At 35.9% G+C, this 24,681-nt stretch overlaps 1 protein-coding gene across 4 annotated transcripts in view; it reads left to right on the top strand.

The window, feature by feature from the left end:
- The window catches only part of LPIN2 (lipin 2), a 38,871-nt gene extending 14,231 nt beyond the window's left edge, over positions 1-24,640 (top strand). For 3 of the 4 annotated variants that reach the window (XM_048939758.1, XM_048939757.1, XM_048939759.1), the window contains exons 3-20: positions 2,266-2,361; positions 3,902-4,200; positions 7,999-8,106; positions 9,088-9,211; positions 10,049-10,370; positions 10,614-10,713; positions 11,064-11,251; positions 12,124-12,217; positions 12,524-12,593; positions 12,698-12,787; positions 13,401-13,483; positions 14,617-14,761; positions 15,681-15,829; positions 16,305-16,391; positions 18,119-18,271; positions 19,111-19,225; positions 19,831-19,934; positions 20,278-24,640. In XM_048939758.1, the coding sequence (XP_048795715.1) occupies positions 2,266-2,361; positions 3,902-4,200; positions 7,999-8,106; positions 9,088-9,211; positions 10,049-10,370; positions 10,614-10,713; positions 11,064-11,251; positions 12,124-12,217; positions 12,524-12,593; positions 12,698-12,787; positions 13,401-13,483; positions 14,617-14,761; positions 15,681-15,829; positions 16,305-16,391; positions 18,119-18,271; positions 19,111-19,225; positions 19,831-19,934; positions 20,278-20,422 (2,472 nt within the window). In that variant the 3' untranslated portion in view covers positions 20,423-24,640. The remainder of the gene's footprint in view (positions 1-2,265; positions 2,362-3,901; positions 4,201-7,998; positions 8,107-9,087; positions 9,212-10,048; positions 10,371-10,613; positions 10,714-11,063; positions 11,252-12,123; positions 12,218-12,523; positions 12,594-12,697; positions 12,788-13,400; positions 13,484-14,616; positions 14,762-15,680; positions 15,830-16,304; positions 16,392-18,118; positions 18,272-19,110; positions 19,226-19,830; positions 19,935-20,277) is intronic. The other variant, XM_048939760.1, reaches the window with a different exon arrangement.
- The last annotated feature ends 41 nt before the right edge of the window (positions 24,641-24,681 follow it).

The raw sequence follows: 24,681 nt of genomic DNA, 5'->3' as shown, positions 1-24,681 counted from the left end.
AATCTAAGGACTCTGCAGGGAGGAAAAAAAAAAAAAAACAACAACAAAAACTTTGACACCTTTTGAATTATTAAAAAAGATTAATACAAGCATATATATTTCGGTCTTAAAATATTTATATGACTATTTACCTATACAAGTTTGCAAGGAAATAAAGGCTTAATAACATTTAACTGATCCCTGATATTGAAGGAACTGTTTTCGGAATGTCTGGGGGACAAATAGAGTTCATCATGAATGCTGATGACCTGTCATATGTATTACTCCTTTTGCTAACTCTGTTTAATATTGATATGCAGTAGGAAATGCGGTTAATACTATCCACAAGCAAATAAAAATTGGGAATGAAACTTCATCCATTTATGGGCTTATTTGAAAGAGAACCTGGTACAATCCCCAACCCAATAGCCTGAGACAGTGGTGCTACCAGAGTGTAGATCATCCTGTCATTCCCTTTGCATAGACTTCAGTAATTATATGCTTAAGGAGTGAGTTGGATTGAAATTTGATGTAAAATGAACTGAAGGACCAATTGACTTAAACAGGTCATAACACTTCAGGATTAGATACTGTTTTTCTAAGAAAGGCAACAGCACTGAAGGAAACTACTCCCATCTTTATATTTTTCTTGTAAAAGGAGAAGAAAATCCTGCTAGAAAAAAAACACTTATGTTTTGGGCTTTTTTTTTTGGTTGCTAGTGGTCATACTAGGAGTTGTATACATTAAGGTTGTGAGTTTGTCACAGCACAGCCTATCAGCAGTTTTCCTGAATGATTCTTTTGTTTTGCTTTCCCACTTGCTAGTATTTTCTGAATGAGCACACTGTTGACAAAAAGTTGAATATTTTTTCTTAACAGTTCTGCAACAAATCATGTAATTGAGTATATTTTCAGCAAGGTACAAGAGTAATGTATCATCACCTGTGATTGGTATTCTTTGGCTTGTGGTTTTGTTCACATAAAAAGCTGAATTTGAATACAAGGATAATTTCTTTTTTTTTTCTTTTTTTTTTTTTAGCATTGTAGTGTGTTTTATTTTTTAATTATTCTTAGCTTTCCATGTGCTAATGTTAGAAGTAGTTCCCGTTCCTATTGGACTGGCCATTTCACGTCATGGTACTGTCACTATGAATGTGTGTATTCTTATCATATTAGCTATGGCTTGAAAGGTAATTTTTGTTCTTGCATTGGCAGGAAACTGGATCTTGAGTAATGTACATACTGAATGTCCCATAGCAATTACAATATTTCACTTGATCTCATTTTGACCAAAGTGTCTAAACTATATATAACTTGAAATGCCAGTGGCATTTTATACCTTAAGGCAAGTCCATCATGTTTTTACCTGACAAATATTAGATTTTGCATTATTTAGGTTTAATACATGTAGACAGATACCATTAGTTAAATAAATTTACTGAAAAATAAGGTAATTTTATCTGAACTTCAAACATTCTGTTTAGAAAAATTTGAAATGGATCTTAACTGGCTGTCCAATATTTCATTAGGAAGAGGAATTAAAATAGTTGTTTTTTTTTTTTTTTAAATACATTGTTTTTCCTATATTTTATATTCATAGGGAAGAGTAATCTCTATTCTGTGCAATGAATGTAAGTTAAAGAGCCTGTTTATGAGCTTAGAAATATTTCCCATTTGCAAAAGCAAAAGGTTGTTGCAGAAGGTTGCAGAAGGTTTGTGGTGCCGTGTCACGTCCCCGTAAACTCTTGAGAAGGAAAATCTGAACCAATGTCTGAGTTGCAAAAAGAATTGTGGGAAATGTCTATCCTATTGAAATATAGGTTGAACATTATTTCTCAAAACAAAACCTGCTTTCAGGAGGCTTCTACCTTGTCATCTTTACCTTTTGCTCTTTGAGACTCTGATTTGTATGAGACTCCAATTGAGGTTGAACTTTAAGCAGATAAACATGAATAGTTTCAGTCATTCAGCGTTAGTCTAGGAAAGAAAGACTAAATCAATTGGTTTATGGTTCTACAGCTCTAAATTAGGTGAGCTATGTTTTACCATCAGATGCTTTCCACATTTCTCCACTTTTTTCTTGTAGCTTTTAGGATCTCTACTAACAGCCTGGCGTGTTTTGAGTTAAGAAGATAAAGATCATTGTAACAAATTTCTTTCAAAAAGTGAAGGAGAGAGAAAGAGTGATGATCATACAATGGAATAAAGTTTATCAGAGATTAGCAAGACTTTAGGTCAATGCTTTCACCTGTGATGAATTAATCACATTAAATTATCTCTTCACAGATTGATATAGAAATTAATGGCGATGCTGTTGATCTTCATATGAAACTGGGTGACAATGGAGAAGCATTCTTTGTACAAGAAACCGAAGAGGAAAATGTAAGGGATTTGTGCTTCATGATGGCTACAATACTGTGTTAAGAGTGCTGTGTTAAAAGCTCTTGACATAGTACTGTCAATATTACTACTTCTAAAAGCCTCACTTTCTGACAGAATCTTGCATCACTTTCAAATGCTGCTAAGGTGCTTGGTATTTTGTAGAATTACATTACCAGTGATTTTTGGTTTACCATTTAGCTTACCAGTTAGCTTTACCATTTAGTTTACCAGTTTACCGTGCCCTATTTTTTGGCATACATTCTCATAGCTTGTGTTAGTGACCTCTGTGCTAATGAAGGTTGATTATTTTGGCATATATTTTTCTTACACTTTGTAGCAGTTTTTTATAATTTATTTATGGAACTGTCGCCAATTGATAATAGCTTCTTTGACTTGAAGTCCATGTTGTATTGGAATATAGTAATTAATGGCCTAAGACCTTTTCCAATGGGAAAATAACAAGCCTTTGGGGAAGAAAAAAAAAAAAAAAAGGGATAAACTTTAGCCTAGTGCCTAAGGATATGGAACTTGTGTAATTGCAGAATTTTTCAGTCATACATATTGGTTCACTTTTGGATGTTTGCATTTTTTTTCAGCAAGATAAAGGGAAAGGAATTTTAAATATAAAAATGTAAAAGATTTAGAGGAAAAGGTCTGTCTTAGTGAAGTGAAAGGTGAAGCTGTGACTTCACTGTCAGGAATCAGTGTCTTTCAAGGAAATGAACTTGATCTGCTTACTGGTTTATGGCACTCCGTGTTTACTGCTTGAGAAAGAGAGGAAGCGCTCATTTTGAAAAGGGTTAAATATTACTTTAAGTGGAAGAAGTAAATAAGCATTTAGAGTAGTGTACTAAATGTTAAGTTAGGGCAGGAAGTCATAATATTTATGAGAAAGAAAACTTGAGTTCTGTTTCAGCAGAGAGTAAAATCAAAACTGAAAGCAGTTCTTCTAGCTGCTGTTATGTTAGCTGTTGATGAGAATAGATCAGTCTTGAGATTCTTTTCAGAAAGCAAGAATGGTAACCACTAACTCTGCACTTCCTTTACCCTCCCCTTTTGCCCCACTTCATATTTATTATTTCTCATAGTGTTTCTTTTGGTGTAGGTCTTGATATATTTTATTTTCTTGTTACAATGTAAATAAACACCTGGTTGATTCATAAAGATTTCATCTGGATTGTTTCTTCAATGGGCAGTCAGTTATAACTAAACTGTTAACAGTGTTGGTGCTGGTTTTGTTTTGATGTGTAGGAGATATGTTTTTTTCTAACCCGAGTAAACCATAGAATGGCCTGGATCGGAAGGTACCTCAAAGATCACCTAAATCCAAACCACTCTCTACATGATTTCTAGATGTCCCTTCCAACCTGCAACTTTCTGTGAATCTGTTTCATAATAAATAGACAGCAGTGGGCTTAATTAGCCTAATTTTGTTAATCATCTTCATCATCTTTTATGGATAGAAGCACGTGCTCCAAAGGAAAGAATTTAAATACCATTCCATTGACTGAGAATCTATTTATTTCTTTTTTTTATTTAGGAAAAAGTTCCTGCATATTTGGCCACATCTCCAATACCTACTGAAGATCAGTTTTTTAAAGACACTGACAATCATTTGATATCAGGTGAAAGTGAGAGGACATGTACAAACTCAGAAATTCCACATGCTATGGAAACAGAGACTGTATTCACCCCAGGATCAGTGAAAAAGAAAAAAAGAAGAAGAAAGAAATACAAACAAGATGTCAGGAAAGAAGATCAAATTTCTTCTACTGGGACAGAAGAGATTTTTGAAATGGAAATAAGCTCAGATGACGAGAAAAGTGTTCAGCCCCTAAGGTAAACTATTATGTATTGGCTAACTGCTGTTACTAGGCATTTTGGGGCCTATAAAGAGTAACTGGTACTTTTTTTTTTTCCACACAAATAATCCATAACTTTCAATAGGCATTAAGTAGGTTTTTCCTTAAACAGAATACAAAATCATGATCTTCTGTATCCTTACAGAATCATTCAAGTTTGTCAGTTTCATTATGAGATCCACTTAAGCCCATTCTTGTAAATCATAGAATCGTAGAATGGCCTGGGTTGAACAGGACCACAATGATCACCCAGTTTCAACCCCCTGCTATGTGCAGGGTCACCAACCAGCAGACCAGGCTGCCCAGAGCCACATCCAGCCTGGCCTTGAATGCCTCCAGGGATGGGGCATCCACAACCTCCTTGGGCAACCTGTTCCAGTGTGTCACCACCCTCTGTATGGAAAACTTCCTCCTAATATCTAATCTAAATTTTCCCTGTCTCAGTTTAAAACCATTCCCCTTGTCCTATCACCATCCACCCTTGTAAACAGCCATGCTCCCTTCAATTACTGGAAGGCCACAATGAGGTATCCCTGTAACCTTCTCTTCTCCAGGCTAAACAAGCCCAGTTCTCTCAACCTTTCTCATAGGGGAGGTGCTCCAGCCCTCTGATCATCTTAATGGGCCTGCTCTGGACCTATTCCAAGAGCTCTGCATCTTTCTTGGGCTGGGAGCCCCAGGCCTGGATGGGGTTCCAGATTGGGCTTCACAAGAGCTGAGTATAGGGGAACAGTCACCTCTCTCTCCCTGCTGGCCACTCCTGTTTTAATGCAGCCTGGGATATAGTTGGCCTTCCAGGCTGCAAGCATGCACTGCTTGTAGAAGTAACATGTAAAGAAGTGTTGTCCTGGTCTTCCTTGTGGCTAGCAATTAAAAAGTTCTGTGTAACTTTTCTGAGGTAGATTGGTGCAATAAGGTGTTTGAAAACATCTACACAAACTGCAGTGCGGAATGTTTGTAGTACACCACATCTGAACTGGACTTCTCTTGTAACTTAAAGTTTACTTTGATAACTGAAAACTACAGAAATACATGATCCTTCAGTTTAATAGAGAAAACCCTTTACATAGGTGTAGTTAAAGCAAGGAATTGTCCTGTATTTCCTAGTGGATACTATTAGTAAATTGGAGCCTGTAGTAAATTTGTCATGCATACTAAGAAACCAAAGGAGCTTGCCTGAGTAATAGGAATGATTGTAGTAATAGATGAAAACTATCAAACATTTAAATACATAAACTCCAGGAAAAACCTAATCATCAGTTTTCCATGGAAGTTTCTTAGGCCATTGAATGAAAGAAGCAGAGTTGATTTTTAGGCAAAACTTACTGGTTTATTAACAGCTTTAATACTTAATATACTGTCTGAGTAAATTCAATATCTGATCTGGAAAATACAAGAATAATTTGCTTTAAGAAAATGAACTGAGAAACCTTCCTTTTAACGTGTGTATGGGGGACTTTTAGGATACAGCATAGATCTGTGTTCAGTCTTCAGTGCAAGAGCACTGAGACAGCAGTATCTGGATCATGTGAGTGGCAAGCCTGCCCTTGGCAGGGAGTTTGGAACTGGATGATCTTAAAGAATGAAGAATCAAACAGGCTTTTTAGTTGTTTATTTTTAAATAAACAAAAACACCAGTAGAAGTTCATTCTCGGAGCGGAGAGTTGTGATGTGAAAGGAAGAATTTTTTGTTAAAAGAATGCTCTTATGCGAGTGACAGGTATTTGGAGGACTGAACAACAATTAAATTGTAGCAACGCAAGCCCAGAGATGCTAAGATAAGTTTATGGGTATGTATTTGTTAGGGGAGTTCATATACAGTCATTCCAATACCAACACAGGAATTGAAATGCATATGCCTATGGCAAGGCCATTAATTTCTCAGATGAAGATGCAGCTTTGGGGAGAAAAATAAATAAATGTAAAGCTATCTTCTCACATCCTGTGAGGATGGAAGGTGATATCAGCAGTTTTTAAGTTATTATTATTAGTATTATTGCTATTATTATAAAAACCCTGTTTTGGGGGAAAAAAAATAATACAGAAATAAAACCTTATTTGTTACTAAACATTATGGTGGATTTCAGAGTGAAACCAAGAAAGGAAAAGGGAAGAGTGGTGTTCTGACAGGAAGGTCAAAAATTCAGCCACAGATACTAGTACATCATGTCTTATCTAGTTCTTTTCTTACAGTGTGAAAGACAAGCTGTTTCCTGTTTCTTGGGAAAATCCAAAATCTCTTTCCAAATGTTTATACAGCCTTTTTTATAATATCCTTTGTCTTTTCTAACTGTGGCGGTATGTGCCACAGATTTAGTTATGCTACTAGTGTTTGGCTTACCTAAAATAGTACCAGGATGACTAATATTAGTGTGTATGCTCAGAAAGGAATAGGAGGGCATTATTTCTCAGGCACTAAGGGTATTGTGTTGTGTCTGTTCTCTCACCCTGCAAAATGGAAAGGATTTTCCATTTCAGTCCACGCAATTTACCTGTGTTTTCAGAAACGCATTCACTGGACGTTAACTTTCACATTAGCACTCTAATCTAATGTTAAATGACTTCCATTGGTTTCTTATAGCAGCACAGTGCATCAGTCTGAAAGAAGTTATCTGCCTCTGAAGTCTTATCTGTTTAGATAATGTATAAAATTGAAAACTGAATGAGAGGAAGTGTGTAGCTGTCTTACGGAATGTTGCAAAATAGGTGGTTCAGAATTATTAGTAAAACCATATTTTATGAACGGGAGTGCAGTGGTCTAATATCAATTCTCCCAAGTTTCTTTTCAGTGGTCTTCGACTGCATTTGGAGTTTTATTTGTTTACTACGACCTACTTGTCATCTTGTCCCCCTCCAAAGTTGAAATACTGAGGGACCTGACTAAAATTATTTTCTAGTATGCGTTCTTAATTGTTTGGCAACACCTTTTGCCTCTTGCAGTACTCAGTATATAGTATGAAACATTTCTATCTTACTTTTTTCCATAGTAGTGTCTTAAAATAATTTATTTTGTGTTTTACTCTCAAATTCCGTGCTCATCTTCCATGTATTTTTTGTGCTGTGTAGCCATTATGCCCTTCATCTAACCTCTAGTCATATCCTAAGAATAGTTAATTATTCAAGTGAATTCACAAGGCTTTAAAAAGATCTGAAGTAATTACGAGGGAAATATTTACGAGATTTCTGTGTAGAATACAATGCATTCCTATTCAGTGGTTCTTGGTGTTTTTTGTTACAGATACTGAGTAGTGTTCTCAGTTCCAAAAAACCTTGCTGTTCAGTGCAGTACATCTAGTTACTCGCTGTAGTGTGTGTTATCTACAAACTTGTGGGTGAATCATGTAGCCAGTAGCTGCTCTTGTTTTCTTAATATTTTAATTTGTGAAATAGGCAACTGTAAAATGTGGTGTCAAAACTGCCTTTTCTATTTAACTTTCAGTGATTCCACTGTTTATCTAATGAAGGGTTATGGGGTTTGGTAGTATTAGCTGTCCCTAGACAATGATATCACTTAAGGTCTTGTGACTTCCTAGTTCAATATTAACTTATAAGATGCCAGAGGAGTAGGTTTGTTTAAGCTGATAATATTTTCAAGTATTAGTTACTATTTCCTTTTTAAGTTGTATGCAGGTGTGCTGCAATCAATGGATTCTCCAACCTGTACACTTCTTTCCTTTGATCTTGGATTTTTAATAACATACAGGTCACATTTCTAACTGAATTAGTAATGCAAATTTCTTATTGTTGACTTACTAAATGTCTCTTTTTCCAACAGAGGATCCTCAAATTCTTCACCAAAAGGTGAAGAACAAAAAGAATCTTTGATTTATCACTCGAAGGATCATTACCCATTATCTGATGGAGACTGGTCCCCTCTGGATAAGTGAGTCATTTTGTTATGTCATTGTGCTTATGAAGATGAATAATTATAATAAAGTTAATGTGCCTTTTACTCAGTTTTTTTCTTGATCTGTGAAACTATGCAACATGCCTAGCTTTTGTGATAAGAATGCAGTGTGTGCTACATATGTGGAACTTTGAGAATTTCCCACATATAAAACCCCTATTTAAGAAGGGATAGATTTGGGCTTTTCCCATCCATAAATGCTACAGCAAAACGAACTTTTGCTTTTTTTCTTCCCTAAGACCACAAGAGCAAAACAGTTTTTAAATTACACTTTTCTCCCCTTTTTTGAGAGTGAGTTCCTTTGACTGAAAAGTTATTAGAAGTAAATGTCAATGAATGTATTCTGATGCATACATAGTAATCACTGTAGGAAAATTTGGATGGAGCTTTAATAAGTTGGGTAGTCTGAAGGATGTGTTGAAGTGATCTCTCTTGCCTCTCTGACTGTAACTTGCTAATATTTTTTTCCCCAGCTGTAGGTGTGATTTGGTGTTACTTTGTACGTTCATGAGTTAGTTTTGCAAGACTTCTGTTACTCAGGTCTTGTCCTAGGAAGATTAAATACTAAATCATTACAGAGCCAAGGATCTAAAAGCTGTTTTCTGCCTTACTTTCAGATTACACTTTTTTCTTTCTGTTATGTTTGTTTGTTTATTTATTTATTTATGGCTTGTGTGTTTTTTAGCAGAAGGTAGGCTTAGGAAAGAGCTGTACCTGCACTGCAGATACATTGGAGGAACTTGTTAAGGGTGATTGCTGTGCAAGTCCTTTAATGTGATTTTGGTTTTAACCTAATTTCTGTCTGAAAACCCTGCTGGGCTTCTTGCCATGTTACAGAATAATTGAAGCTCTGTTAAGCTCTAGAAAACTCAACCAAGAGTAACTGTGAACAACAAATGCATTTTAAACACTGTAGCTTTCTTCCTTTTTTTTTTTTTGGTTCTTTTGGTTTGCTAGCCCTTACTCTGAGCCAGTCTGCCCTAAAAGTGATTCAGAACTAGAAGTTAAACCTGCTGAGAGCTTGCTCAGATCTGAATCTCACATGGAATGGACATGGGGAGGATTCCCGGAATCAACCAAGGTATCTTGAACTTTGTATACTGAGATTTGGCATATTTAACATCATGCACTACAAATGAGTTGGAAATCTGCTGTTGTTCTGTAGAATTCTTTGCTGAAATAGGGAAGTAGCACCCTCTTGTGGCTGGTTGATAGTCTGCTTTGTTCAGTCTTTGTTGACTGAAGTAGTTATGGAAAACCTTACAGTGGCAATGTAAAAGTTTTCTAATTTTTAGCTAGAAACTGAATAAAACAATTCTGGAAATCATTGTTCTTTATTTTAGGCTACATTATAGCTCATTCTAGAGGTATGGTAGCCTTAATAAATTTTTTAACTCTTGGGACAACTGATGGCATTTGTCCTGATACATCATGCTCTTTCTTTTTTTTTTTTTTTTTTTCTCCTTGCCATGGTTGGTCATGTCAAAACCTCCTCCGTGCCATTTTCTTTACTGAACTTGTTCAACAAGCTTGTAAAAAGCTTTTGTTGCAGGCAGCTTCACTAATAAGATGGAACCTGTTTTATGTTAGGAAATATTTCTTCTTTGAAAGAGTGGTGAGGCACTGGAATAGGCTGCCCAGGGAAGTGGTGGAATCACCATCCCTGCAGTTGTTAAAGAAATATGTACATGTGACTCTTAGGAATGTGGTTTAGTGGGCACGGTGGTGATGGATTGATGGTTGGACTAGATCTTTATGATTCTTTCTTGCTAAAATAAATCTTGAAATTCTTATCAGTGTACTTGTGACCAGACTCCCCGTTTACTGGCAAAATTACCTTTGGGTACAAGTTTAATATTAAAAGCGGAGTAAAATCAGTCTGTGAAGTGAAAGGATTGAGTGGAGTTTTGTCTTTCAGATAAGCAAGAAAGAGAAACTGGAACATCCCAGAACAGCTACCATTACTCCATCAGAGAAGACTCATTTTAGAGTCATCCTCAGCTCTGATGAAGTTGAAGATGATGATGTTGTGAAAGATTCTGTCTGTACAGTCCTGAAACCTGAGCCAAGAACTCATCCTATGCTTAAGCAGATGGATGTTAAAGATTCTGTTGCTTCTGCAATTACAGAACCACAAGATTCCTTACCGTTAGATTCTGACCATCATTCCAGACTGTTGGTGGACTCTTTACCTGAAACAAAGCCAACAGCAAAAGTTGACTCTCCTTCAAAAAAGAAAGGTATGTAATAAAACTGCTGGTTGTCTCCTTCAGGTGTTTGAGGCAAATTTGAGGCAATAGTGGGAAAAGTACAAAATGTACTTTTTCGGTTTTTCCTATTTAAACTTTTAATCGTTATTAAAGTTTTAACTGTGATTAAACTTCAGTTTATGAATGCTTTAATTCTCAATCATCCGCAGTTATGTTTGTATTTAATGTGTCTGGATAGCTTCATCTCAATAACTTGACTGTTAAAATTAACAGGGGTGCACAAGCGAAGTCATCACCAGGGCCCTGATGATATTTACTTGGAGGACCTAAAGGCTTTGGAACCTGAAGTTGCAGCACTCTACTTTCCCAAAAGGTAGCTTTGAATTAAGATTCCATGGACCTGGGCTTATTCTGCAGTTAAACTACATGAATTAATGTGTGGATGATTAAAGTGACCGTGAGCCCCAGTTCTTATTAGATAATGGAACTAGGCTTTTGTGTAAAAAACAGTCCTAATCTTATTCTACAACATTCTGGTAAATACTGAGGAGCATGATATTGCTCTGTGACAACAGAATGTTGAGGAACTCTTCTTCCTTCAAATCCAATTTTGTTGCAGGTGATAGTTAGGATATTCCAGTATAATAAAGGGTTGAAGGTGGTCCTGGTGGTGTCTGATTTGTGTTTAAGTCTTTATGGAAAATGTGATTCTCTTTTCTGTAGTGATTCTGATCCAGGCTTCCGACAATGGACGGAGTCAGACAACCTTTCTGGTTCCCAGTCACCCCAATCAGTAGGAAGTGCTGCTGCTGATAGTGGCACAGAATGCATGTCTGATTCTGCCATGGATTTGCCTGACGTCACGCTCTCACTTTGTGGAGGTCTCAATGAAAACGGCGAGATTTCTAAAGGTATGTGAGAAGAGAAAACATAAGTGCTTGTAAAGCTCAGGCGGCTAAACGAGGGGCCTTGAATGCTCTGATTTTTATGAAGCCTTTGCCTTTAATTAGGCTTACATTAAGAAAAGAAAATGGAGAATTTTAGAAAACTTCATTGGCGTTTGCCAAGCAGAGATTGTGAAATTTAGGCTCAAATTATTCAAGAGCACACTGTATCTTGAGAGACTTTCTTACTCCTTTTTCATACTGCTAATTGCATCTCTGACCACTCTTATTTCTGGCTGAAATTTCTTGCTTAATCTGATGTAAAACTTCACAAATTGCATTCTTTCCAATTGCCTGATAACTTCTTTTTATTGTTTTTTAAGCCTCTGGGAGATTAATATATTGTTATTTAGTACTGTCTTCTCTCCTGCTTTGCCTTTCCTTCTTAAATGTTTGTTAACACTTACCTTTCTAACCATTTAAATCCTCTCTCTTAAAGTTCTGCTTATCTTTAAAGTTTTGTACATTTTTGAGGGAACTTCTAGGAGCATGTAATTTCATGATTATTTTTAATATTACTTATTTAACGGTCATCCCATCTCAAGGCATCAAGTGAAATTTTACGAGCTTACTATTAGGGCTCAGAATAAATACACCTTCATTTCTTATTTCTCCTTCCTGTGATAGTGTGTGAATAAGTGGTACAAAGCTTTACATGCTACTGAGAAGACAAGCAGCCACAAGACTCTTGACACGTAGGCCATATTAGAATGGCTTGATGATATTGCAAAATCAGCAAAGGTTCTGAAATGACAGAAAACATTTTTCTAGATGCAAACTAAACAGACCTTTTAGGATTTCATATTTCTAATTTTAATTTAAATTTGCTTCGATTGCAGAAAAGTTCATGGAGCATATTATTACTTATCATGAATTTGCTGAAAACCCTGGACTCATAGACAATCCTAATTTGGTAATAAGGATTTATAACAGGTAAATTATCTGTATCATACAATTAGTTCACAGAAAAACTTATTTTAAACCTACCACATAAAGTGAATGCACTTTTCAGCTTCCAGTGTGTTTTTGAATTAAACTTTTGGATTACATTTAACAAAAGTAATATTTCTTTTCAGCTCTGATGCTGAATTGTGTACATTAAAGTAACTCTGTTTGTAACTAGCTTTAATATTAGTTGTTGCTTGCAAATGGATGTATTTTCTTTGAGGAGAAAGCAGTTTGCACACTGTTTACTTCTATTCAGGTTTTGTAATAACTTCCCAACATGTTTTAAAACAGGTATTATAACTGGGCATTGGCTGCTCCAATGATTTTGAGTTTGCAAGTATTTCAGAAAAGTTTGCCTAAGGTAAATAGAAATGTTTACTTCTTTGAAGATTTTGCACATAATAATGCATGTTTATCTTTATTCTGTTTATCTACACAAAATTAATAACTTGCAAATTTTTTCAGGCTACCGTTGAATCTTGGGTCAAAGAAAAGATGCCAAAGAAGTCTGGAAGGTGGTGGTTCTGGCGCAAGAGAGAAAGTATGACTAAACAGGTAACTGAGACTTGATTTGGATTTTTTATTTTCCATAACTACTAAAAGATGATACAACTAATTTGTCAGATGTGCCTCAGAACACTGCACGTGTAACTGTCACTGATTGTCAGCTGGTAGTTGTTCATTGTAGTGTAGCTACTTCTGAATATTTAGTCTCAAATACTACCATCTTTTTTCACCATTCCTTCAATCATTTATTCTATTTAGCTGATGCACAGTATTCTTAATTCTTCTAAACCATAGGCACTTGTCAAAGCTACTCTTCAGTCACTGCAATATATTTTAGGAATGTATACACAAATAGGTAAGTAGACACATAATAAACGTCATGCTGAGACACCCACATTTTAGACTAAATTAAACTTTCTAAACATTGGAAATGTCTTAAATAGATATTTTTTTAAGAAGTAAATTTATAAGCTTAGAAGTTCACTGCTCCTTCACTGCTGTTTTCATGCAGAACTCATCAAATTAAAGAGCGATTCTGAGTCATGATATAGCTTATATACTGCATTGATAGCAGTTAGCTTATGTATGGATTATGAATTCACTTGGATTGGTTTAAAATGCTTAAAATGTTGATCTGTTCTTTATTATCATCTTGTTTTAGATACCAGAGGCAAAAGAGGGGAAGTCTGAGACGCAAAGAGCAAATGAATTGCCAGCAACTATAAAAGAGCAAGTTAATAGTAGGTGTGTTCCTGTCTGAAGACTATTTTGTGGACTGAATGATGGTTTTTTTCCTCTTTTCTCATGCTGGTGGTTTTGTTGCTGTTGGGTTTTTTGTGTTTTTTTGAGTGAAGAATTCGTTACTACTGTGGGAAGAAACTTTTTCTTTTAAGCTCCTGAAGAGAAGCCAAATATGCTTGGCAAACAACTCAGCAGAATTATATGGCATTAGACATTGTAGGAACTAGAAATACACTATAATTATTTCCTAAATCCTATTGTTTTTACTTCTCAAATCCTGATGTAACTGACAGAGTAACAAAGACATATATGGTAACCTTTAGCAAGGGGCCACTGCTCTGCAACTTATTAAGTATAGTAGGATTGTTTCTGAGATATTTTTTGTCATTCTTTTTTGTATAATCCTAATGTTGCTTGAATAACTTAAAACATCTGCAGTTTTTTGTAACGTGAAATAATTGAAACAATAAAATAGCATTAATTACAGTACACAAGTTGCCCAAGATTGTAGTTGAAAACAAGCAGTATTTAGCACAGAACTGTCAGACTAAATAACCCACTGTGTATACTCATGTTCGCCTTTGATTTTATTAAGATATTTGTAAATCTTGTTGATGTCTTAAAAATTTAAGAAACTGAGTATGCTGTAAGATTCAGAGAGATTAAATGCTGCTTTTAATCTTGAAATCTCTAATTAGCAGAAAAATAAATCTATGACTTTAAAAGGTGAGCTACTCCACTAATTTATCACACACAGTTTAAAATATGTAGTAAGTGTAGCAGCTTTTCTTGAAAACAAAGCCATTACTCACTCAGTATCCCTTTCCATCTGCAGTCTACCTTTAGTGACCACTTGACACTGTCTCTACTAAACTCTTGTGGAGCCAGCTAGACTATGCACTATGCTCTAATATTTAGAGCTCCACCAATAGCAGCATGCATTACAAGTCTTATTTGCTAATTGGCATATACTGACTTCATCTGGGCATGGGCTAGTCTTTGGACTTTGTTAATCTTTGCTATCATGCTAGTAGTAAATCTTTGATATAAGCAGAAATTAATCTGGAGTAAGAATCTTGTACCATTAAAGAAGGATTTTCTGCAGCTTAAATTTCTTCTTCTTGGTGTCATATTAGACCCCCAGAAGATGATTCATCTAGCGATGAAGCATCACAAGAATTAAAGGAATCCTTGAAATTAGATTCTGCTCCAGTAGAGCATCCAACTCACGGGAACGTTCCATCTTACAAGAAGTCACTTCGGCTGTCTTCTGACCAAATCGTAAGTGGCGCGCCTTCCTTGCACTGTTAATGCATCATAGTCCTCTTGTACTCTCTGTTCTGATTCTAAAAGTTGGCTTTCTCTGCTTTTTAGAAGCTTAGCATAGAAACATTTCACAGAATCAGGAGTGATACTGATTACTTTTCTAACAGTAGGAAAAAAAAAGGAACGGGGACACCTGAAATGTAACAGTAACAGTTGAATTTTAAAAGAAACATAAAATATTTTTCATTGGGCAACTTCTTTCTTTCTTTCTTTTTTTTTAACTAATAATCATGATTCTGGGTTTTAATTTTAAAAATAATTATTTCTTATAAAGTTCTATAAGCAAACATTCGTATTAAGATGTTTCCAAACAAGTGACATTATTGCTTTCTGCAGCTTGGGTATTCTGGAATCTGAACAGCCAAATAACATACATCAAGGATGATGGGCAGTTTACTCATTTCAAATTAATTTACAAGTTAATTCTACTATTATCCAAATATATGGCCCTCATCAAGCAAGCATTTTGAAAAAAGCATCCGCTAGGTAGGAAATAGCATTGTGTGATCAGTTGTGTACAAATGTAGTAAGCAGATAATTTATTTATATGATAGTATAATATCAAATATACTTAGTTGTTAATACTGTAAATATACAGTAATAGCAAGAATTAAGTAACATCTTTTGATATTACTATGGCCAGTGCTGCTGTAAGCAAATGTAGAACCTATGGACAGATGTGTACCCAGTAAAAAAGGAGACTTAACCAGCAGAGCAGTGCTGGTGTTAAACTAAACCGTGGTTCACTTTTTGATGAGCTGATCAGAACAGATGAGGAAGAACCTGCAACTTTCTTCTGTTAGCTTATTTATGACTCTAAAAATTCTGTAGTGACACTAATTTATATTTTAAATTATTTTGATTTATCCTAAAGGCAAAGTTGAAGCTCAGAGATGGCCCTAATGATGTTGTGTTCAGTATCACAACCCAGTATCAGGGGACTTGCCGTTGTGCAGGAACAATATATCTCTGGAACTGGGATGACAAAATCATCATATCAGACATTGATGGAACGATAACCAAGTAAATACTGTTTTTCCTTTCTTTTCTTTGATACATTATTTTGCTTTATTGATGCTGTCTTTTCAAAGTAAGACAAAGAAGCCTGATTTAAGATGACTACTGAAGAACATTTATTAACAGTTATGAGAAATGTTTCTTGCTTTGGTTTAAATTTACACTTGTGTTTACAGCAAACTAGAAAATGTCTTTAGCATTCTTGCATTATTCTTTAAAATGTTCATCATGTGACTACTGCCCTTACAGTCAGACTTGTCTAGGTTTAGCAAGCATACGATGCAAGCTTGGGAACTGACTTGTGTTGTATGGCTGCCACTAATGGCTCAGTGTGGAATAGGTACTAACTCTCTTTCAAAGTGGCTAAGACCTTCTGCAGAGGTGTTTCTGTAAATACTCTTTGCAAACTGTCTATTCATTAATAGCTGTCTTTAACAAGACTCATACGCTTAGTTTCAGCTATCTCCAATTTTGCTTTCAGGTCTGATGCTTTGGGACAGATACTCCCTCAGCTTGGCAAGGACTGGACTCATCAGGGCATTGCAAAACTCTATCATTCCATAAATGAGTGAGTATGTAATCTATGAAGCACATAGGCCCTTTCTAGAATTTAGGAATTAATGGGCAGGTAGTTGAATTGATGTTAATAGTTTTGCATGTTGGCCTAAGTGATGGAAAGTAATCACTTCTGTCAAAAGCAAACAAAGCCAGGTTTGTCCCTCAGGTGTACCCTTTTACAGGAATGGAAGCCACCAGTTTTGCTAGTTCTCTTCTCAAATTTCTGATTCTGCATTTGAGTTTTTTTTAAAGCTGTGTAACATTTTTGTGACTACAAGAGTGTACTAATAGTAACAGCTTCTCAAACACTCATGTGTATGTTTGTTTCCAGTAACTCAGGTTAATCACAAAGTCTTTACTAACGTGGCCCTGTGTGAATTCAGACCTAAACAGTGTCATCCCAATATCTAGATACTTTTTGTTTTAACACATTCACTACCAAACTCAAGTGAACTTTCCTTAGGATTTGATTCCATGTTCTGTAACAATCCTAATTAAAAACTGACATGGACACAAAGGTTGGTGGCCTGGATCAAGTTTTGTGCTACTCACTTTGTTATGCTTCTGACATAAACTGACACAACCCAGCAAAACAGCAGTTTCCCCATCTGCTGTCTGGATTAGTCAACTGTGCACACTCACCTTGTAATCTGCAGGACCTGCCTAGGCAGCTTATGTGACTAGAAGAGGGGAAGAGGGAGAGGGAAGATAGCTTTCTTGTTGCAGCAGTGGTGAGATGTATGCTTAGTTTAGAAGTGTGGTGAGTCATACCCTTGTAAATGTCCTGCTCTTTTAAGAGGTATATAGCCTTGTAATATTTATGTCCAATGACTTTGTGCAAAATAAACCTACTTTGTATCTTCTCATTTAGATTAGGTCCTTTGTTTAACAATTAAAAAATAGAGCTGCCAGAAATAATACTTGCTACTGAAGATCACAGAGTCAGCTGTTAAACCATTCCATAGTCCCCTTCAAATAATCAAATTTTATTTTCGTTTTTTAGTTCAAAGCTTAGTTTAAAGTTTCTTCCTCCCCACGCCCCCCAAATAATTTTGAGGCCTTGGAAATCCTTTGTTGACTTTTGCTGTGTTTCATCTGAGGCCCCTTGGCAGAAAACTTGAACTTTGTTTTGTGTTCAATGTATAATAGAAAAGTAGTTTGGAAATTATTTGCCAAATTGAATCAGATCTGTGAAAATCTGCATTAAAAAGTTGAGTCTCTTGTGTATGCTGTAATTGCCTACAAATCTATTTAAGAGATGGCTATGAAGTCCTCAGGAAAAAAAAAATGGGGCTTGATGAGTACTTTTTGTGCTTCCTTCACTCTGAGCTGCAAGTTCTAGTAACGATCTGAAAAATACCAACCAACAAGACAGGAGATCTGGTATCTGATATTATGCAATGCAAATAAATAATTGCTAACATCTGTATCTGGGCTGCAAGAAACTAGGAGATACTAATGTGGTGTTTATCTAAGTGCAGTCTAGTCTGTCTAGATACATAATCTTACTATTACTATTCTTGTTCTTTTTTGCACTTCTTAATTTTGATAGAGCCATGTTTTCAAACTATAATGTACTTTTCAGATACCAGAACACTGGAACGGTCTTTTCCTGGGAGTTGGTGCAGCTTACCACAAGTCTGTACCTAATCTAGTGACATTGTTGCAACAGGATATTTGTGTTTACTAAGAATGTCTTCAACAGTAAAATGAACAAAGTTGGTATTTCTTTTCTAGAAATGGCTACAAGTTTCTGTACTGTTCTGCTCGAGCCATTGGAATGGCGGATATGACTAGAGGATACCTGCACTGGGTGAACGACAAGGGAACAATTCTTCCCAGGGGACCTCTCATGTTGTCCCCAAGCAGTTTATTTTCTGCCTTTCATAGGTAAGCGTGTGGGATTTCATACATCTATTTGCTCCCCATCTCAGAGAAAGAAGCAAATTTAAAAGATTTCTGATGCTAATCATTATAGTTGTAACCAAACATTCTGCTCTGTGCTAGATTTGCTACTGAGACTTGGGTGTTCCTCTAGCAATAATCTATTTATCTGAATTTCACTTTTGTTTCTATGGATGTGTTAGATGTGGCTGCGAAGCACAAAACATCAGTCACACAGCATCTTATTTTCTACTTTCTTTGTTCCTCAATTCTGTGACTGATAACTGTTAGGTTCCGCTCTTATCAGTGCAATTTGCTGATCTTGCAGTATGAGGAGCATTCTATGCAGGACTGCCTACAGAAGAATATTTAGCTATCACTTGATTCAACCAATCTTTTGAACTGCAGTCTGCTTGTTCTTGATGAGAAGTGCTCATAATGTAAAAGCCTTTTTGTTAGTTCTTTTTTTTTTTTTTAATTAAAACCAAACCATTAAGTTATGGCTGACAATGACAGCCACGTCCACTGTAGTCACTTGGCAGGCCTCCTTCAGTTTTTTGGTCCAGGTAGTCAATTCCCAAACTGCATTCTTAAGCTGTGAATTTCATTACATTTACCTAATCTAGGTACAGTTTATTCACCTATTTCTACTGTAGATGTTGGAAAACAATCTTTTATTCTTTTATTATCTCTTGAATCATCCCTGGAAAAGTATTTACCTATGTCTACGTAACCAGCCACAGCAGAAACAGGAATCAGTGAGAACACAATCATCAGATAAATGGGTGCAGGATACCCACTATTTGCTTATGATTTAAAGATTGACTATTCAAATTTTATTCTAGGGAAGTAATAGAAAAGAAGCCTGAAAAGTTCAAAATTGAATGTTTAAATGATATCAAGAATTTGTTTGCTCCCAGTAAACAACCTTTCTATGCTGCTTTTGGAAACAGGCCCAATGTAAGTCTGAGCTTTTCTAATTGAAGGGTTAAAATGCATGAAATATTTGGGAAGGAAAGGAAATAGGCTTTTATTGTTGTGTCTATTTAAGTTTGAATATGACAACAGGACACTGGTCTTTCTCTGAGTTTGGTCGTGAAAGTCCAAATGCAGATAGATACCTTAAATGAAGGCTGCCAGGACTACTAGAACTGTTACACAGATGTATTAATATTCTCAGGATATAACAGCTTTCCAAATTCTTTATCAGCATTTTTGCATCATAACTAAGGGTATTTGATTTTCCTCAGTCTTGATTCTTTTTTCTATCAATACAATTCCTGTACTTTCTCTACAGTTATTGTAACTGAGCAAGGGAGATAGGTATTCCAAAGAGGAACAGTGTCATGAGAAGTAGCATTGTGTGATATAGATTTGGTGGTGCATATTTGTGGTCTGAGGCTTGAGAACAAGGCTTATGGGGTTGAGAGAGAAGTGTTTTGTTATGGTCTACTTTTGGGAGGTTTGTTTGTTTGTTTCTTTTCAGAGACAGTTTTACTGTATGCTTTCCAGTATATCACAGAAAGAAATAACAAAGTACGTGCATTTGTTCGTGCTTCTTGCAGGATGTATATGCCTACATGCAAGTGGGAGTTCCAGACTGTAGAATATTTACTGTGAATCCAAAGGGTGAACTGATCCAAGAAAGGACTAAGGGAAACAAATCTTCGTAAGATCATTTTTATTATTTCAGTTAGAAAAGGTACTTGGGAGTGAGATTACAAAATAATTGCAGTTGTGGCCACGATGATTCCTTATGATCTCCTGTTACATACAAGACAAGTTTTGTTTGCCAGAGACTTTGCAGCTTTGGTTACTTAACCGAAACTCCTCAAAAAGGGAAGTAAACTGGCAAAATAAAATTGGAAATTGCTCCTGAAGTAGCAGTGCTTAGTTAGTACTTAGTTTTCTGGTCTAGACTTCTAAAGCTCTTTTGGCTACACTTGAGCAGTGACTAGACTGTTAAATAATGTTTTTTCTTTTTTTTTTTTCTTCTTTTTTTTTCAATGTAGGTATTACAGACTAAGTGAGCTTGTGGAACATGTGTTCCCGTTGCTTAATAAAGAACAGAGTTCTGCATTTCCATGCCCAGAATTTAGCTCCTTTTGCTATTGGAGAGATCCTCTTCCTGACCTTAACATGGAAGACCTGGCCTGAAAAATACTTCTCATCTAGAAATGGAATTTCATTTTCAGCTACTCGACTTCAGTTTAAATGTGAAGAACTTTCTTAATGAAGATTCTAATTTATATACTGGTACCATAAGTCTTACTAAAGAGATCACTTTAACTCCGTTGGTGTAAGACGAAGAAAATGCAAAGCTGCTGTCCAATTTTTTGTGGGCTTTTGATTTTTTTTTTGTCTGTTTCTTTATTGCCTGTCTTTGTATACTTGTTCTAAGGCACTTGAGATTGGTCTGTCATTGATGGCCACGGTACCCAAGAGGTTCATGGCAACTAAATGCTGAGTGACTTTGCATTTTCATCAGTCAGACCTTATTGTAAGCGTAGATTATTTTGTATTAGTCTTAATAGTATATTTTCTAAAACAAAGCCAAAAAGTATACGGAAACTGCCAAATAGAATGTCAGACCTATTAATAAAAAACACGGCCTAATGTTCAGATGGGCAATTAGACCTTTTTTGCAGAGGATCCAGAACTGAAGACAGTGTGCTCTTTCTCCACTAAAATACAGAAAATATGTGGCCATTACTAGGCTGACAGTGTGAAAACACAAAATTCATCTTCAAATGTAAATATGCCTTCTGTCACATGTGCAACACTGTTCTTGTACAGTCTGTGCTCAAACTAACTCTGCTGCTTTTCTTTTTTTTTTTTAATATGCAGTGCTTAAACTATATCATAAGCTTGTTAAAATGAAAGCTGTTGTCAGATATTAGTATGGCTTTTGTTGTTTTCAGGCTGCACTATTTCATGTTAAATTTCCATCAAGAGAAATCTTGAACGTTTCTGTAAGAGCTGGGGAGCTGGCATTTTGATTTCACTTTTCATCATGGAGGTGTGTATGTGTGTATGCTATGGAGGCCAGTAAAAAGTATGTTCAGATCATATTCAGGGAATTGTTATACTAAAAAAAAAAAAAAAAAAAAAAAAGTATTTAATTTTTTTAATTACCTACTGCAGGTCTTTCCAGAATTCTGTGTTGCAGATTTTCACTAGCTGGAAGGAACTGTGGCTCAATATGAGATTCCAGGTATAAGAATGGTTAAATGCTGCAGAGCAGAATAAAATCTTTTTTTCTTTTTTCTTTTTTTTTTTTTTTTTTCTTTTGTTTTATTCATAAACATTGTGCTGGTCATTCCTCAGGTTCAGATCAGAGCCTGAGAACAAACTGCATTCCAAGTCTAGTGTTTATCAGCTGTGAAAGCCGCTAATTAATTTCTCTTTCCAGAAATACTTGAAAATAAGAGAGTAGTTCTGCTTTTTAAGTTGAGCTAGTACGTTTAACCTCCTTAGGACAAGTCTGTGGTGAGAATTATATGCTTGTAGCCCTTAGGGCTTAATGCCTTCAGCCATTTAAACTTCAGTCCCAAACTTTATGTGGGTGAAGTGACACTTTTTAAGCAAGAAGTTCCTGAAGCTGTGTACCAAGGATCCTGCCAGGCTCTGGAGCTGAGCTCTCACATTTACACAACTCCCAGTGGCAAAGTAAGTGATCTTTAGAAGGTACTTGTATGGCTACTGCTGCAGTGCATACCTAGGGCTGCTTCTGAATGAAACGTGGCTTGGCCAAGCCCTTCTGCTCTAACTTACTTGGTCTGGGTGTAGTAGAAGATCTCTGTTATGCTAAATGCAGATGAGTGCATTTAGGGAATTTTACCCCACCCACATGACTGTTTCCTTTATCAAGCTGAGTAGTCTTAACCTAGCATTCTCATGTAACACCAGCCTGATACTAGACAACTGGTGAACTGCGTGGGGCAGTAATTTTCAGATTGCTATATAAATTAAATTACCTTTTATTTTCTTATAGTCACAGGAATATACTGGAATTTTATAAAGCATTAGGAAAGAAAGGGGGGTGGGGCCAGGGTAAATGTGGAAGCTCTCATTCAGAATGGGATTATGAGGATCGAAAGGAAAATACACCTTTCTGTCATTGTGTGCCATGCGTGTTAACTGACTTAAAGGGCATCCTCAAACAATGAGAACAGTACATTCAGTGACTGTTTCAGCACATTTTTGCTCTTGTCATCAATCTACTGAGTGTTTAAGTGGATTTCACAGGATTCAACTGAAAGCATATTTTGCTCTACTGCATTATTTTATTTGCACTATGTCAGAAGCTTGCAAATGTCATTCCATGTATCTTTTCCTTTCTTTTTTAAACTTTTACTCCCTCGATTTCTGTAGAAATTTACATTTTCATGATCACTAAGTGCTTTGAAAATCAACAGGATTTGAGCTTTTAAGCCACTTAAATACCTTAAGATATGTAAGAATCCACATAATATTTTAATTACGAGATGTAATAGTCTGTGTGAAGATTCCATTTTTCATGAAGGTGATGAAACTGCTTCTGCTAAAGCAGTCCTTTGTGGAAGTCAAAATCTTACATACCATCCCTGACTTATTCTTGGCAGCCTTGATGTTACATAGGTTTGGGGAAGGGGGAACGCTTTGAGAAAAATACGATTTGTCTGCAGTGGGATTCCAATCTGTGCAGATTGTTACCAAGGCTTGGCTGTATCTTTGTTCATTCTTACTTTGTTGGTGATTGTTTTTGTTTGTTTGTTTGTTTGTTAATCTGAAATTCTATTCATCTTTCTGGGTTGCTAAGAAGAGAAACTGGATTTTCAGTTGGGGACTTGGATCAGCAGTGAGAATTAATGAGAATTAATGAATCAAGAGTATTTCCAAATGCATGCGATTCCAGATGATATGAATATGGATGTGGCTGCAGTGAGCTCCTCATTCTGCTGATCTGTTGTTTTGCAGTATAGGGATGTTCAAAAATTTGCTTACTTAAAAATTTTGCTTTTCAATCTCTGTAACAGCTGCTCTATTTGGTTTTTGGTGATATGTAAAAGCGTTCTTGAGAATTTCTGGTACAAGTAAGGTTGATTGGTTTGGTTTTTGTTTTGTTTTTAATTTGACTCATATGCAAAGCTTTGTTCAGCTTTTTCTAACCCTCCTTAGGTACAGAATATGGGTTACTGTACCTGCCATTGCGTACCTACGTAGTTTGGAGTACTGGACACTTCATTGACAAGGAAAGACATCTTGTTGCTACCATAGGCTTGTACTGCAGTATTCATATGAAGGGGGAAGATATAGAGTCTGCATTAGTCTGTCCTTTGTTACCTTAGTTGAGAGAAGTGGCCTGAAATCATGTTTGAAAACAAGTTGTGCTGTACTTAAAACTAGCACAAGTAACATATTCTTTCTATGAAAGAGGAACTTTCTAAGTGTGTGTGTGTGTGTGTGTGTGAGCACATACACCTCCCAGTTAAGACTGTGTTGTTGAAGATGCAGATCCACTTAGCGTTGGAACCATCTCCAAAGCTGTGTCAATGATACCTATCCAGGAACATATAAAGGAGCACTGCGATTCAGAACTTGTTAGTGACTTGGACATTACCCATTTCTGTGATGGTTTAAAGATCAGTAACTTTTAAGTGGTTCACATTTCTGGATTAATTTACTTTTTACTGTTCAAAGCATGCTTGTGACTTAACCCCTGACAGTGTCCTACTGCATGTGCAATATGGCTCGTGTATCCTCAGCTTCCTGTCCTTTTTTTATTTAATATTTCAACTGGAAAGGTTTTAATGCTCGTGTCATCTTACTTACGGAACTTCTGAAACAAACACTGAATCTGCTTAGGGTAAAGACTAAAATAAATGAGATTTTGTGTTAATATCCCATGCAAGTCTTCCAGAAAATACTGTCATATAAATAAGAGTTGTTTAAATGGCTTTAATGCGAATTCATAATGAAATGTCAAAAATATACGATGGATTTGAGAAGCCTTTAAGCTGTCACTTTTGCCTAAAGTAGTTTTAGTTTCCAGAGTTGAATCCTGTTGAATAGAATGGAATTGTTTGGGATTTTTTTTTTTTTTTTTTACAGTGTTAATTATTTCCAGATGAAAGTTACATTTGGGTTTGTTTTGAGGATAGGAAAACTCTCTTCAATAGTTTGTTTCATTTTTACAGTGAAGAAGTGGAATATCTGACTATTCAGGCAACCCAATCACTAATAAGGTAGTGTGTTTAAAGCTGTCAAATCTGTGACTGTACCAATAGTGGTTTTTGTTAAGACTGGACTATCTTGGGTGCAGTAACCCACACTTCAGTGCAATGCATATTGATGTTGAGAACAATGTTATCACAATAAACAAACTTAAACTCACTTTTTTTCTTCAATTTGTACTTAGGAATTCTATTTTTGTA

Source organism: Lagopus muta, chromosome 3 (assembly GCF_023343835.1).
Source record: "Lagopus muta isolate bLagMut1 chromosome 3, bLagMut1 primary, whole genome shotgun sequence".
Taxonomy (NCBI): Eukaryota; Metazoa; Chordata; class Aves; order Galliformes; family Phasianidae; genus Lagopus; species Lagopus muta.
The sequence above is the reverse complement of the archived record's forward strand: the minus strand, read 5'-3'. Positions and strand labels throughout refer to the sequence as shown.